Source organism: Ammodytes marinus, assembly GCF_949987685.1.
Source record: "Ammodytes marinus genome assembly, chromosome: 12".
NCBI classification, from domain to species: Eukaryota; Metazoa; Chordata; class Actinopteri; order Uranoscopiformes; family Ammodytidae; genus Ammodytes; species Ammodytes marinus.
Genome location: NC_137216.1, coordinates 19,840,338 through 19,855,219, shown reverse-complemented (window position 1 = coordinate 19,855,219; position 14,882 = coordinate 19,840,338). Strand labels below are relative to the sequence as shown.

At 40.1% G+C, this 14,882-nt stretch overlaps 2 protein-coding genes across 2 annotated transcripts; both read left to right on the top strand.

Annotated features, from left to right (window-relative positions):
• Positions 1-3,281: 3,281 nt before the first annotated feature.
• LOC307258813 (potassium voltage-gated channel subfamily E member 2-like) lies at positions 3,282-3,596 on the top strand (the record flags this gene model as incomplete). The annotated part of the gene is made up of 1 exon (XM_080038480.1): positions 3,282-3,596. One exon carries the CDS (start codon positions 3,282-3,284, stop codon positions 3,594-3,596), a length of 315 nt encoding a protein of 104 aa, XP_079894606.1.
• Positions 3,597-5,506: 1,910 nt separating this feature from the next.
• casq2 (calsequestrin 2) lies at positions 5,507-12,877 on the top strand. Its single transcript, XM_080037618.1, has 11 exons — positions 5,507-5,982; positions 7,468-7,552; positions 7,695-7,795; positions 7,909-8,020; positions 9,370-9,443; positions 9,520-9,650; positions 9,778-9,823; positions 9,918-9,972; positions 10,551-10,651; positions 10,746-10,820; positions 12,438-12,877. The coding sequence occupies exons 1-11, from the start codon at positions 5,746-5,748 to the stop codon at positions 12,717-12,719; spliced, it is 1,299 nt and encodes a 432-aa protein (XP_079893744.1). The 5' UTR covers positions 5,507-5,745; the 3' UTR covers positions 12,720-12,877.
• Positions 12,878-14,882: the final 2,005 nt, after the last annotated feature.

The window sequence follows — 14,882 nt, the reverse complement described above, 5'->3', positions numbered from 1 at the left end:
GCCTCATGTAGCTGTGTGGAAATGTACTGTTGCCTTATCCCACGCCTAGTTAGACAAATCAAAAGGGTGAGCTACATGTGAGGCATTGCCATATAATAGAACTGAAAAGTAGCTTATTATTAGGCTTAACGTACAGTAATGATTGTATAATAATCATGTATGTTGGTTAAAGCTTATGCTGTATGAATCAGACAACCCCAATACCCAAAAGCACCCAGACACTCACACATACACTAACATAACTTACATTTTATGAAATATTGTAGTAGGCACAGAATTTGGTGTTATTGATTTTGAATCTGCATTTCAGATGATCTTTTTTTTACATAATGTCAGTCTTGTCTTGGGGTTCGCATTAATTACATTTTTGCTAAATATGGACAGCCAGCTTGTTATCTTAAGAGAATAATGGGTAACATAGTTATACAAAGTAAAGACATGCATTTAAGGAAGGATTTGGTAACATAATAAGCTTATAAAGGATTCACAGGTTGTAACTTGACATTCATCTTTTTAAACTGATGCTTGATAGATCAGTTATACTCATATATGCAGTCTATGGTTATCCATTTAAAAGGACACCACTTGGGTTGCCAGGTTTTGAGTGAGCTAAAGTTTTCTTGAAAAAGTCATAAGAAGTTTTAGTAAATGAAGCCAGAACACTGAAAGTTTTACTTCATACATGTGTTGATGTGCTCTCCCATATCCTTTATTGTGAAAAGCATCAGATATCCTGCTCCCCTGGTGTCCGTTCATTTCAACAGACTTAGTATTGTCACATGCTTTTATTACACTGAGCCTGCAGAGATATTTCTGATCTTTTAACAAAACATTTAGTTGTGAAATATCAGTTTGCTGGGATGCCAGATGATTGCAGATCTGACCACAGATTGAGGGAAACAGATGAAAATAGCCATGGACATGACAATGTGAAAATTCGGATAGACTTAGACTTAGTTATACCAAATTTCTCTAAACCAAATTTTTGACACCAACTTGCATGTTGAGAGTCCTGCATTTGCATTGTATATTAACATTCCCTTTTCTTAATTACATTTCTTTACATAGAGCAATTAAAAAAATGTCAAGAGATGTTGCACACCAGATTAGGGTCTTTGCTGTATCTTTAGGTTGGGGGAATTTAACAAGCTCATTTTCAGTTCCACTTGTCTGTGTGTGTTGGGTGTGCATATATATTTTCCTGTTTGTGTTCTTTGTAAGGACTGTTCAATTGTTCCTTTTGTTTGACTTGACAGAGCAGAAAGACAGCGTAGAGTGGCGTCCACCCGCTGGCCCTGCATAGCAAAACATAACTGATCTGGGAACGATCAGAGGTGGTGGGAGTCAGCCGCTCCAGCAGCGTGGCTCTGAGGGGGAGAAACCCCGCCCACCTCAAACACAGCATCCAGTTTCGAGCATTCTTGTTGGCCAACAGATATCAAGTTGAATTGCCCTTGTGCAAGACAATGGATTTTTAATGACTTAAAGGTGCTTCATTGTGGCTGATACTGATGCCTCATTTGACCCAGAAATAAATGAAAACCCAGTTTAAATTCCTTACTTAACCAAATAGCAAACTTTGTTTTTAGTTTTTTTTCTCCCTACATAACAGATAAGATAAACAAAGCTATTTTTATAGTGTGACAATGAGGCAAATCAAAATGATTTGACATCCTTCACTGACTCTAACATGTGTTGCATTAGGCTGCCACCCAGAGGAAGCTACAGTGAAACTGCCATAGACTGATAAACATCCCTTCCTTGTGGTACTCCCTCTGTGTGGGCAGATTAGGAATTACAGGTTAATAAAAAACAAGAGCCTGCCACTCTCAAACCAGCCGAGTCGATATTCAATTATTTCAGACCCCTGTTTGTAGCCATAAATTTAGTCAGACTTGTGTGTTTCCGTGGCACGTTATAATGATTTCAAGCACTCCCCTTTTCTTTTATCTGCTGCAGAAAATATTAGCATTTTGTACATTTTCAAGGTCATGCCCCACTATCTTTGCCTCTCAACCACAATCACACAGGCAAACCCCACTGTTCAGTCAGGCAGAAAAGATTAAAAAAGTAAACAATATGTACGTGAGCAGTGATTGAGGTAATGACTTTGATACTCACATTCTCACTCTAGGCAGCCCTGCTCCTGGCCAGTGCCTATTTATTTTGTACTGTATTTCACTTCAAGGCGACTGAACAATTCCATGAAGTGACCTTCGAAAACCTGGCAAAAGGTTAGTACGGAAGGCCATTATTAAAAAAAATATTATTTATGTGGGTGGCTGCGCTTGAGATGAGTGAATGGACTAATTTAGTTTGAAGCAGTCCAAGGTCAGTTTGGACACTGATAATTTGGCCTGTTTATAGCTTTTCATTGTTCCACACTTCTTTAAGAACTCAAAAGTTACAGTGCTGACTTCTAGACCATTTCCATTTTTTTTTGCCACAGTTTTGGTCAACTAAGAGATTTCATCATGTATGTTTTGTCCTGTAGTTTCTTTACTGGATCGAGTCGAGAGATTCTTACTGTGATGGAAGTTCAGTTAAGGTTGGAGGTCAACTCAGGTGGAAGAATATTTCAGGAGACTTGGATGAATTATGAAGCAATATTTATTACAGACTTGGCCAAGGAGAACCGGACTGCAACTCTCGTGACTTGCACTTCAATTCTCACAAACTCATGCTTAGAGCTGTGTCTTAACCTCGCGCTATCTCCAACACCTCCCCGGCTCGGGCACTAAGCGTACCAATGTTTTGGTTCAGAGCTGAACACAGTGAACCATAACATTCTGGAGTAGAAGGAGATCTATACAACTGACCTAAGTGTCTCCTAACAGGCTCCAAGGCTGACCTAGAGTCTGTGAGACAGACACACAAGATAGGCATATATGGCCTATTAATCTTTCCCATTAATATTACAACTAAAGACCCAAAATTCCCTCACACTTACTTTTAATTGTTTTCCCTCTGATGATCGTACATGACATGTATCAGCAAATAAAACCATCAGTGCAAAGAATGCTATTTTTAGCATTTCTTAATGCTTTTGTCATGGGTACGCTCACCAAGGAACCAGCACTCACCTCGTAAAACCACAACAACTTTTGTCCGAAGGGGGTGCAAGAATTAACATTAACTAAAAGTTCCACGGAGCACCTTTTAAAGAACATTTTCAGAGGTTTAAGACTTTTTCCAATTGATCCTAGTTTAGTAGATTGTGTCTTAAACTTTCCAGAAATAGCTAAAAATAAATCATGCTTTATTGTATTCCTTCCAACAAGATGAGTGAGTCTGATTGGTCCAACCTGACCCTTAGTCTGGAGGGCTCACTGACCAGTGCCCTGGGTCATTACCTGGACAGCTGGAGGCGTAACGAGACGGCTGCAGCCAACGCTCTGGACAAGACTCTGGCTGAGGAGAACTTCAGGAACGTCATCTGGTATCTGATGGTGATGATCGGCATGTTTGCCTTCATTCTTGTGGCCATGCTGGTGAGCACAGTCAAATCCAAGAGGAGAGAGCACTCCAATGACCCCTACCACCAATACATCGAGGACAACTGGACTGCTCAGATGCAAAAACAGAGCGAAGGCTGATAATGCACTCACAGCCATCATTATCATCAGTTACTATGATGACACATTTTCACAATGAGTTGTCCATACCTAAATATCTTTTCTTCTTTTGTGAATTTAGCTCATGCCGATTGAATTATAATAATAAAGTACATGGGTTATTGTTTGTTTAAGTTGTGGTTAAACTCTTTACATCTCTAGATCTTTATCTGTCAACATCAGCAAAGCATTACAAGGATGGTTGCCTACTTTTTTTTATCTACCACATGACTGACACTGCCAAAAGTGTCCATTTTAATTGATTTATAATATTATGTTATCTAACACTTTTAACTATAACAAAGTGAATATTGTTACAAGTATACAGTATATTCATAAAAAACTATGAAAGAATGAAATTTAAAGTGTCTGAATTTATTTAGCAGATTCAGTTTCAGGGTATTCTGCACACTGGCTCATACACTGCCGTGCCTTCTTGGGATACTTGATACTTGAAAACCAAAATGTCAGATTTGAAAAAGGCCCATTGTTGCCATTTAGAAAAAAAAATGTTTTGAATCTTGAGACAATATCTATTAATTTAAATAAAACAATACACTTTCCTTACCACTTGAACATTAATGCACGATGCCTTTAGCTCTTGTTCAACATTTTAGGAAAAACCCTCAATCACATTTTATTCAAAAGTTAGATGCAAAGATCAATACCACTCTAATTTATATATCAACTATAAAGCTTAAGCAATGATGTTTGGTTAGCTTAGCATTAAGACTGGAGACAGAGGTGAAACTCATAGCCTGGCTCTCTTAAAGCTCAAACATGTACCTGCGGACACCTCTACAGCTTCTCTGTCCCTCAACAGAGGCATTGTTTGTTTAATTCATACACATACATGTAGGTGCAAGTTATGTCTGTTTTATTATTATTGTTTTATTTTTTTGCTAAAAATACATGCTGGAATACAAATGCCTGTATTTTGGAATATATGCATGTCTCAAATATTAAGAAGTGTGCTGTAACTTTAATAATTCAGCTCGTCATACATGCGTTCTACCTGCAGGGTGCAGAAGAGGCTCCTTCAAAAGCAGCAAGAGAACTATCGTACTTGAGGAGTGGAGATGACCAAGACTTAACAGGGAGACAAAAATAGGCATGCAGCTGCTGCTGCTTTGTCAATAGTTAATGGTGAAGATGTGAAGATTAAATACCGTTTAGGAGGAAGATCTTTGAGTCACTGTATAGAAGGGTTTATGTGAAACGCAAAATAGGAAAGTTGGTTGATTATCAAGAAGGCACATTCAATTATGATGTAAACAGTATATATACACTGTATACATTTTGAACAGAATGGGAAATAACAAATAAACACCAAACCAAATGTTGGTATAATTCATTTCTTGGTTACATTGCTAAACTCATGAGACCACATCTGCGGAACTACTATGAAAAAACTGATTATGTGAGTTGCCCTCTACACACCTGTTGGCATTATGAGCTCCTAAAATACATTTTCATTCTCTAGTCTAGAACCGACCAGCACATCCAGTGTGATCTTGGTCTTCCTCACAGACTTCAACAGCTCCAAATAACTGGACCTCCAAATCTCTGGGGCTCAACTCTCTCCTCCCACATCACTGACCCCCTCAAAGAGACATCACAAAGTGCAAGAGTTATTCTCACTATTAACCCCCCCCCCCTTCCCCACCACTAACATTTTCCTCTGCTATCTCTCTCTTTCTCACTTGCAGTTTTATTTTTAGCGTTCAAACAACTGGTCTCCTAAAAATGGGCCTGTCCTACACGGATAGGGGGAGAGGAGAGCTGCTATGTATGGTATCCACCCCCCAGTACCTCACAGGCCCGACACACTCCTCTTTTGCCTTTGTGTCTGCAGAGAGAAGGCCCGACGGAGCGATCACGGTGGGAGAAAGAGTTGCAAAGTCCTGAAGATGCTTGGAGAAGTTGAATTTCTCTGCTAGGCTTGAGATGCTTGAGTGCTGCTGCCACTGACGGACCAACTTTTTTCAAAACTTTCTGCAGCATTCCCCCATATAACCATAACCTTTGACTGGGCTAAGGTGACCTTTTTTTGGTTGTACAGTTTGTATACTGTGAAAACGAAAGCAAATCTCTGACTTTTCGGGGGTGTGTGTGTGGTAGCTTCGGGACCATGCTCGCCCTGTGGTTGTGCCTGCTCCCTTTGCTGAGCCTTGTGCCTCTGGCCCCGGCCAGGAAGGGCCTGGAGTACCCTCACTATGACGGGAAAGACCGAGTCCTAGATATCAATGACAAGAACTACAAGAAAGCTATAAAGAAGAATGGCATGGTGTGCCTTTTGTACCATGCGCCCATACCGGATAGCAAGGAACTGCAAAAAAGACACCAGATGACTGAGCTGGTTCTGGAGGTAAAGTATTAAGAAGAGGCCAATTAAATGGGAATAAAGAAAAGAAACATAAGGGAAAGTACAAAGTTTTATTCTTTTCAATATGTAGCAGACTCCTCAAGAAGACTTAAAACATCCAAGTCAACTGGCGACATATAAAACCTTAGATCTTTCTATTTCGACCGCCCTTATGTGTGAGTTTCCTCAAGGTCAGTGTATATTTATGTATGTACTCTATTAGAGCACAATAGTCCATTGAGATGCAGTGCTGTCACTCAAGATTATCTCTATCAGCCTAATTCGATATGTGCTTCTATCCCTTAGAAATGTATCATGCTAATTCCCCCTGCGGCTCTCCTCCGCTGGCAGAAATAGGCCAAGAGTTCATGGGTATTATTATGCTTTTGAGCAATGCGTGTGAAGGGCACAACTACTTTCTTCTCTATTGCAGTTTTTAGCTGGACGTTCATGGTCAAAGCAGAAAGTAACGGAGCCTGAAGGTGTTTTCAATTCAGTCCAAGCTTAGAATCTGGATACACAGTCTCATTGATAGATTAAATGAATCTCCCTGTTTGAATGGCGTACAGTGGGGAACAATGTGCACTATGCCCTGTCTCATGTTACATGTGGCTGAGGCTGATTTGCTCCCTGATCTGTTGAGTGTAATCCGAGCCCGGTCATGCAGTCCTGATATTAGCTTCACTTATGTTACACAGCACAGGTTGGGATTTCTACTATAAAGGCATGCAATCATATCCATTAACCATGTGCAAAGATGAACATGTCAAAGCTGATCACAGTGTCCAAAATATCTGATTGAAATCTGTTCACTTCCTATTTGTAAAAGCTGACCAGTGGAAGTTTTGTCATAAAAACACACAAAAATATGATCTAAATCTTGCATTGTTAACAAGTTCTCTTGCTGGCAATTTTCTTCTGCATTGCCGTTGTCGGTGCATTGTTAAATGGTACATTGGGGTTTTACCCCCACCAACTGTAGATTAGTTGAATAGTGTGAAATCCATGGCACGATATGAATCAGGATGCCTGTATGCATGAGTGTCCTTGTACACGATAATAAAACAAAACAGTTTCCAACTTGGAAAAACCTTAGCTGCATATAGCTCTACCAGTGATCAAAACTCTAAAGGACACCTTAAACTATATTCGCAAAGAGCTTTTCAATGTGCCTGAAAGACATTACATAAATCACAGTGTTGGCGAGTTTGTTTTAATTGTGTCAGGAAAAAAGACTAACTTAGCTTTCCTACTGTACTTCACAGGACAATGGCCAACACAATAATAAGTAGGCTAGTCTTTCTTTGGGTATATTTAGACCAAGGCAGTCCTGAGCGATTATGTAACTATATCTCTCCATTGCTCCTGTTCAGCTTGAGCACCTCTGTAATATTGCCAACTTTGGTATTAATTTAAGACTTAAGACCTTACTAAACACTCTCTGTCAAGCTCCAAAGGCTTTCATGATCTCTTCCTTTTTGGCTGCAGCTGGCAGCTCAGGTTATGGAGGAGAAGGACATTGGGTTTGGAATGGTGGACTCCCACAAAGATGCAAAGGTGGCAAAGAAGCTGGGTGAGTATATATGAACCTTTAAATAGCCTCCTTAATCACAAATCCATAGAGACAATTTCCCTCAATGAAAGATTAGGTTAACGGTCAAACAATTTTGGAAACAGCCCTCTTGAGTGTATGTATTGATTTCTCTCAATCACAGGCCTGGAGGAGGAAGGCAGTGTGTATGTTTTTAAGGCCGATCGGGTGATCGAGTTTGACGGATGGCTCTCTGCTAACACCCTGGTGGAGTTCTTGTTGGACGTGAGTTGAGTCATTTAAGGGCAGATTCCCAGCTGCTAGGACGAATCCACACCAGTCTTGTCAAAGGTACAAGCACTAACACAATTGTCTCTCCTCTTTCCGTCTGCCTGTAGCTGTTGGAGGAGCCAGTGGAGGTAATAGGAAATGCTCTGGAGCTGAAAGCCTTCGATAGGATGGAGGAAGACATCCGCCTCATTGGTTACTTCAAGAGCGAGGACTCTGAGCGTGAGTGTGCACTGTTGGCATGAAATTGAAGGTTTTTTTTGCTGCCTGAACACAGCATCTGTACCTTGTTACATGGGTCAGTGATGGGATTTCTGTGACTCATGCCCTTTCATTATAACATGAGTGCATTTTAACCCCCTCATCTCCATGGATTTACAGATCCATTTTTACCACCGTACCACTCACAGCTGCCACTGCTGTGGGAGAACTGAGTCTAGAGTAGTTTGCTTGTGGTGATGAGCCGCAGCCATATCCCATCTGACCATCTGTGGGAGCATTAAGAGGGGGTCAAAGTTCTGCAATTTCCACTCCCTGATGTGCAAATGTCATGTATACAAAGGCAGCAGAAAGCACAAACAGATTTGGAAAACTAGTACAGCAAACCCCTGTTGCCTATAACATAATACAATCAAATTATTTGAAGGTGGTGTCAGAGATTCTGGAGGATGCTTGTTGTCAAAATCACTATATACTGTATATCCTCACTGCTGCCTGTCCACACTAGCCTGGTCCAACCAGACCATCATACTTCATTTAATTTGTACAGAAGGTCTGGAACTGCTGTAATTGGCAAACGTTCACTCACTTGGAGGCGGGTGTCTGTTGAAGTTTAAAACTATTGGATCTGCCCAGTGCCACTCTGGATCAGCCAACCAATTGCATAACGTTTGGTCGTGACGTATGTCATGAGCTGGCTTCTGACGGTGCGTTCCAGTTGCACTGGGAACTCGGAAATTTCCGACTTCACTACATATTGTAGTCTATGGATCTACCGTACCTGGCAACGGTAACTTGCTAGAGCCTAACGTTTAGTTATTTGGATGAGAAAGGTTATAGGCGTCCATACTTTCGCGAGCAGATGCACTGCAACACAGACAGGTCGGAACTCGGAACTACCAAGTCGGAAATCTCCGAATTCCGAGTATAAAGGAATGCAGCATTCAACTGAAACTGGAGCGCGACTTAGACGTCATCGTTCTCAGCCACTCGCTCTGTTCGCTGATTGGACGGCCAGACATTTTCCTGAGCTCAAACAAATGAATTCACCGCAGCCCCAGACTGACTACTGAAGGGAAAATTAAATTTGAGCGGGAATAGGTAGGCGGGCGGAGCCAGGCTATGTCAACACAGTGTCTGCGCTGAAAAAGAAAATACAATGTTAATACACAGACTAGGCTCTGTAAACGGGCACGTTGCTAGCGATGGCGGGCTCCCTTTGTTTACATACCTGTTTACAGAGCCTATAGGCGTTGTATTAACTGATTTAGTCAAAAAGTGATTTTGACAACACGCACGATCACTGACTCCACCTTTAACTCCTCTTCTCCTTGCTCTCTTTCATCCCTCAGATTATGAAGCCTTTAAAGAAGCTGCCGAGCAATTCCAGCCCTACATCAAGTTCTTTGCAACATTTGAGAAATCTGTAAGTAGGCCTAAAGCAAAAAAACAAAAAAGAAGGACGCCTCTTATTCTCGAATGACCCATCTTTGTTGCTTCAGGTGGCCAAGGCGCTGACTCTGAAGATGAACGAGGTGGATTTCTTTGAGCCATTCATGGAGGAGCCTGTCACCATCCCAGGAAAGCCTCACTCTGAGGAGGAGCTGGTGGAATTCATAACCGAGCACAGACGGTAAACAAAGAGCGGATTTTGAACTAAATACTCAATTTCTCTGCGACCTTTGATGATGACAATGAAAAATGTATACTGTAAAACATATACTGCAACATTCAAACATGTGTGTTTCCTGTACCATCAGACCAACTCTGAGAAAGCTGCGTGCAGAAGATATGTTTGAGACCTGGGTGAGTGATAAGATAGCATTAATAACAACTTCAAATGGAGTTTTCCCTGACAATTATGGTAACCGAACATTTATATTTGTCTTCTTATCATCAGGAGGATGATATTGACGGCATGCACATTGTGGCATTTGCAGAGGAGGAGGACCCCGGTAAGAGCATGTTATAGCAATAGATACAGGCCTATACATCTGTTTTCATTTTGAAGTTTTTTAACAGGATCATTACCATTCTAATGTATTTTCGGTAAATAAATTCAAGCCAGCAGGGTGTTAGCTTAGTCTAAAGACTGGAAACAGTGAAAAGACCTCAGGAAGATACTGTACCCAACTGAGAAGGAGGAAACCATAATGTGTTGGGATTACATTTAATCTTTTTTTAATTTGAGTTAATAAACAGATAAGATATAACATGTAATTAGTGATATTTAGACCTGTGGAGAGAGTCAGGATGTTTTCAGAGTTTAAGCTAGATTAAGCTAACTGGCTGCTGGTTGTACAGACATGAGAGAGAATCTTTTGATCTAAGAAAGGAATTAGCATATTTCTTAAAACGTCAAAGCAGAGTTTTCTTTTAAGTAGTATATTTTTGGGGAAAAAAAATAAAAATACATACAAAATGTGTAGGATGCTGTACAATGTGAACGATAACATAAAGTTATATAAAATATTTATATATAAAGAAAGCAGGGTTTTGTATCTATAGATGTTGCTTGCAAATGCTTTTCCAGACGGTTACGAGTTCTTGGAGATCCTTAAGGAGGTGGCAAGGGACAACACCCACCAGCCTGGCCTCAGCATCATCTGGATTGACCCTGATGACTTCCCCCTGGTGAGCCACCATGTCACCTCTGGAACGCACACAGTAATGTAGTGAAGCTGAAGGTCTAATAATGAGATCTCTTTCTTCAACTGTCCCCTTTCAGATGATCCCCTACTGGGAGAAGACCTTCAAGGTGGACCTGTTCAGACCACAGATTGGAGTCGTCAATGTTACAGACGTAAGACCCTGTTAAGTGACCTGGATGTTGTTTTGAGTTTCTTTCTTTTTTTTTCTTGGTGACAATGTACAAGACAGAAACAAGTATGTGCACGTAATTAACGACAACATTAAACAACGACAAGGGAAACAAAACATCTGGGTTTTGAGGCAACCCAGAGTATGTTCCCTCTGTGTTAGAGGAAACTCTCGGTTTTCCGTTTCAGGTAGCAGGTTCAGCGCAACCGAGAGTCAGTTACTGCGGCAACATACACCGTGGGTCTAACCTGCTCAGGAGGTGGTTAGACCTACCCTGAGTTGTTACGCTGCAACTCCGACTGAAGAAAGAGTCACTGTCACAACGCATCCCTGTACAGATTAAAGCAAAATCACACCATAGAAATCTCCATCGGGATTTTTTTTATCATGTACTGATGATTTTACGTTGATCGATCATTTATCTGATCAGAAGCCTTGTTCTCAGCCCTCGTGTCTTTCATATAGGTGGCCACCTTACACATCGTCAACATGCTCTACATTCAGATTAATACACCTATTTGTATTGTATATCATTATTTTTTTTATTAATATGAGTTTCTTAACGTCTGTGCCACTGAACAGATTTCTGTCAGGTTGAAATGTAATTCTGCGGCTGCACGCGATCGTTACTGTTCACTTGTGTGATCACAAAATCACATACAAGCCTCGTAAAATAGCCTTATATGAATATAGAAATAATATAATCATTTCATTTAAACTGTGATCACTTGAGGACAAGGGATCTGGTAATAAATCAATCAGGCTCTGCAATGGAAACTGTCACCTAATGTGTCTGACGTTAATGTCTTTCAGTCCCCATTTAAAAGAAGCGACAGTCTGTTAACTGCACAGTATTATAGCTTGCCTACATAATACAGCAAATATAAAACACTGTCAGCAATGCTGTGCAGCGCCAGCTTAATACTTTTGCTGCTGCTGATATGCATAACTGAATTCTTAAAATAGACTATTGCTTCTCATACAGAAGTGTAATGATGCTCTTGACAAAAAATGTTTGCCCCGTTTTTTTCTGAATTGCCGAAGTGCTAGATCAGAATTATGAGATAATATCCCCATTAATTCTTCTCCATACCATAAACTCATTTGTTAATATTTCTTACTCTAGTGGGAGGAGCGGAGAATTTTTAATTTTATTTTTTGAGAAGTGGATAAGTGGGAGCATCAAGCATTTGTTTCTCCTGTTTCCATGGTGAATCATGTTATCAGCAATCCATTGACGATGGCTTTTATGCACGCGCTCAACCCAGAGTGAACACGCTCAGAGTTGATTAACCCAACGCTGATCCACTGTTCTGAAACCGATAACCCAGAGTTGCTCATCTGTGAGTTGAGCAACTCAGAGCGCAGGATTAAACCCCGAGTTTGTAAGAACCCTGCTACCTGAAACAGGCCCCTGTTGTGGCGCACAATACAGACAATAACAGAAAAAAAAGAAAGAAAAAAATATAAATAAATTAGACAAGGTGAGTGGTACACGATTATTTTCGGTAATTTAAGCAGTGTGAGAAGAGCAGTGTTTTGAGTTACTCCTGGTAATGATTTCACCTTTGTGTGTGGGTGTGTGTTTTGGGGAGAGCAGGCTGACAGCGTGTGGATGGAGATGGACGATGAGGAGGACCTGCCCAGTCCACAGGAGCTGGAGGACTGGGTCGAGGACGTGCTCTCCGGCAAAGTCAACACTGAGGATGATGATGATGATGATGATGATGATGATGACGACGACGACGGCGATGACGATGATGATGATGATTCGGACAGTGATGACAGTGATGATGAAGAGGAGGACGATGAAAGCGATGAAGATGAGGATGATGAAGATGATGAAGAAGAAGAAGATGATGATGAAGATGATGATGAGTAATCCATAGCCTCAGAAAACTAAATGTTGACTTTTCAGTTTTTCATTTTCCAGGATGTTTTTACTATGAATAATTCCAAAATTGTAATGAATATAAAAGAAATTCTATTTAATATCCAAAGATTTCATTTTCTGACAATGTAAATAAGCCTGGAATGGGTATTGGGATTTAAGATAAAATTCATATATGTATATGTGTGTGTATATACTGTTTATATGCACACATTAACAATACATTGACATTCATTTATTTAAATGAATGCTTATAATAAAAGACTGTCTACGTCAACTATAATTGTCATCAAATTAATTTCTACTTACAATTCTCAGTCCTTAAGAGAAACACATTACAGTATAAAAGTACATTTTTTTTCTCTTCTCTTTTTCTCCTTGCATTCCTGCAGGTTGGCATTGCTTTGTTGCTTTCTGTTTTATTTTGCTCACTCTTTGAATCCTCACACATTGGGACAAACACAATATACACTGAGAGGTGAGGTTACTTTACCCATGATCCGTATTGACACAAATCTGAAACTTAGCCTGTATTTGTAAGCAAACAAGCACAATGGAACTAAACAGAGACATATTTTAGGCTACACTACACGTCAGGCATTCATAGAGCAGCCTATGAATGCTGTAATAAAATACTACCAGGTGCTCTAAGAGCAGTATTAGAATGTATAGCAAAGATCCCCTAAGAGCAGCCAATGAATGCTGCATGGAACTATTGTAAGCTGCTCTAAGAGCAGCAGCAAAGTTGCCCTAATAGCAGCCAATGAATGTCGTTGCATCTAGCTATGACAACATGTCCTGAGAGAAGAAAGTAAACTGCTGCAAAAATGTCCTTCGACCTAACATTATCAGTTGCAATGAGAGGTAAGTAATGGATAAGCTAACATTAGCTATGATACTGTTATTGCTATGAGCTAGCTAGCTAGCATTGCAAGTTAATTTACACACATTAGTTAGTCTAGATAGCTAGTTAAATAACAAGCCTTACTTTAATACAAGTGCAACATAAAACATGTCATTACCTTGACTGCAACAATCTCCTTGGAAGTGTTGTGATGTCCCGAGAAAAAATTTAAATAATCCATGTCCCCCTCCAATGCTGTCTTGGCGGCCGAGAGAACCAATGGCATAATGCTGCCCTCAGCATTATTTCAATAACTAAAGGTCCACTATGCTTAAAATGAACTAAATTCATATTTTCCCTTCATAAACAGCGAAACAACTTCTTGTGAAGGTTAGGCTACTTAAACCTGACCGTGTTTAATTTTAACTTCAAGGTGGCCCACTCATCAAGCACCATTCAATAAAAATACAACAATAGTCAAATGCCTTTAAATGGCCAATACAAATATTTATTATTATTATTTTATTTTTTTACAAAGGTGAATTTGACACAGCTGCTGTGATTGAACATATTATGTTGTATAAAAGACAGGGACAAAGTGGGACCCATGACTCAGCGGTAGGATATTTGGGAAAGAAATCTCTTCTTTTTCATTATGTTTCTTTCCTTTGTCTTTTCCTATCTCCCTCTCTCTATCTCACACACACACACACACACGCACGCGCACGCACACGCACACACACACGCACACACACACACACACACACACACACACACACACACACACATACTGAGCACAACCTAAATATGTATAACTGAGGCGCATGTTGTAGCCCAGAACTATTTACAACCATCAATACTCTTAACAGTCTAAACAGAACTACATCATCAGTGACCACATTAACACTTCTGTGTGAATATAAATGTACAACATTACAAGCAACAAGCTTCATAAAATACAAAGTACAGATGAAATACTCAAACAAATGAACAGTTTGATTGATGATAAAATCTGTCTGTGTTCCTGTTCCAGCTGCTGCAGATAGGTGGCAGTAGTGTGACACTGATAGAAAATACTGGCAGCAGAAATACTGATACTGCGTTGAGCTAATTACACTATTATTCATTTTCAACAGTTGTTCAAACACTTCCCAGCATGAGATAAGTGACTAAGTGGGGGAATGTCCAAAATCTGAGTATATATTCACTTGGCTGACAGGATTTTGCATTAAGGTGCTGTATGAATGTATCCACCTTATAATAAACTGGGATTAAAACCAGGGGCACATCTTTTGAAATGAAACAGCACA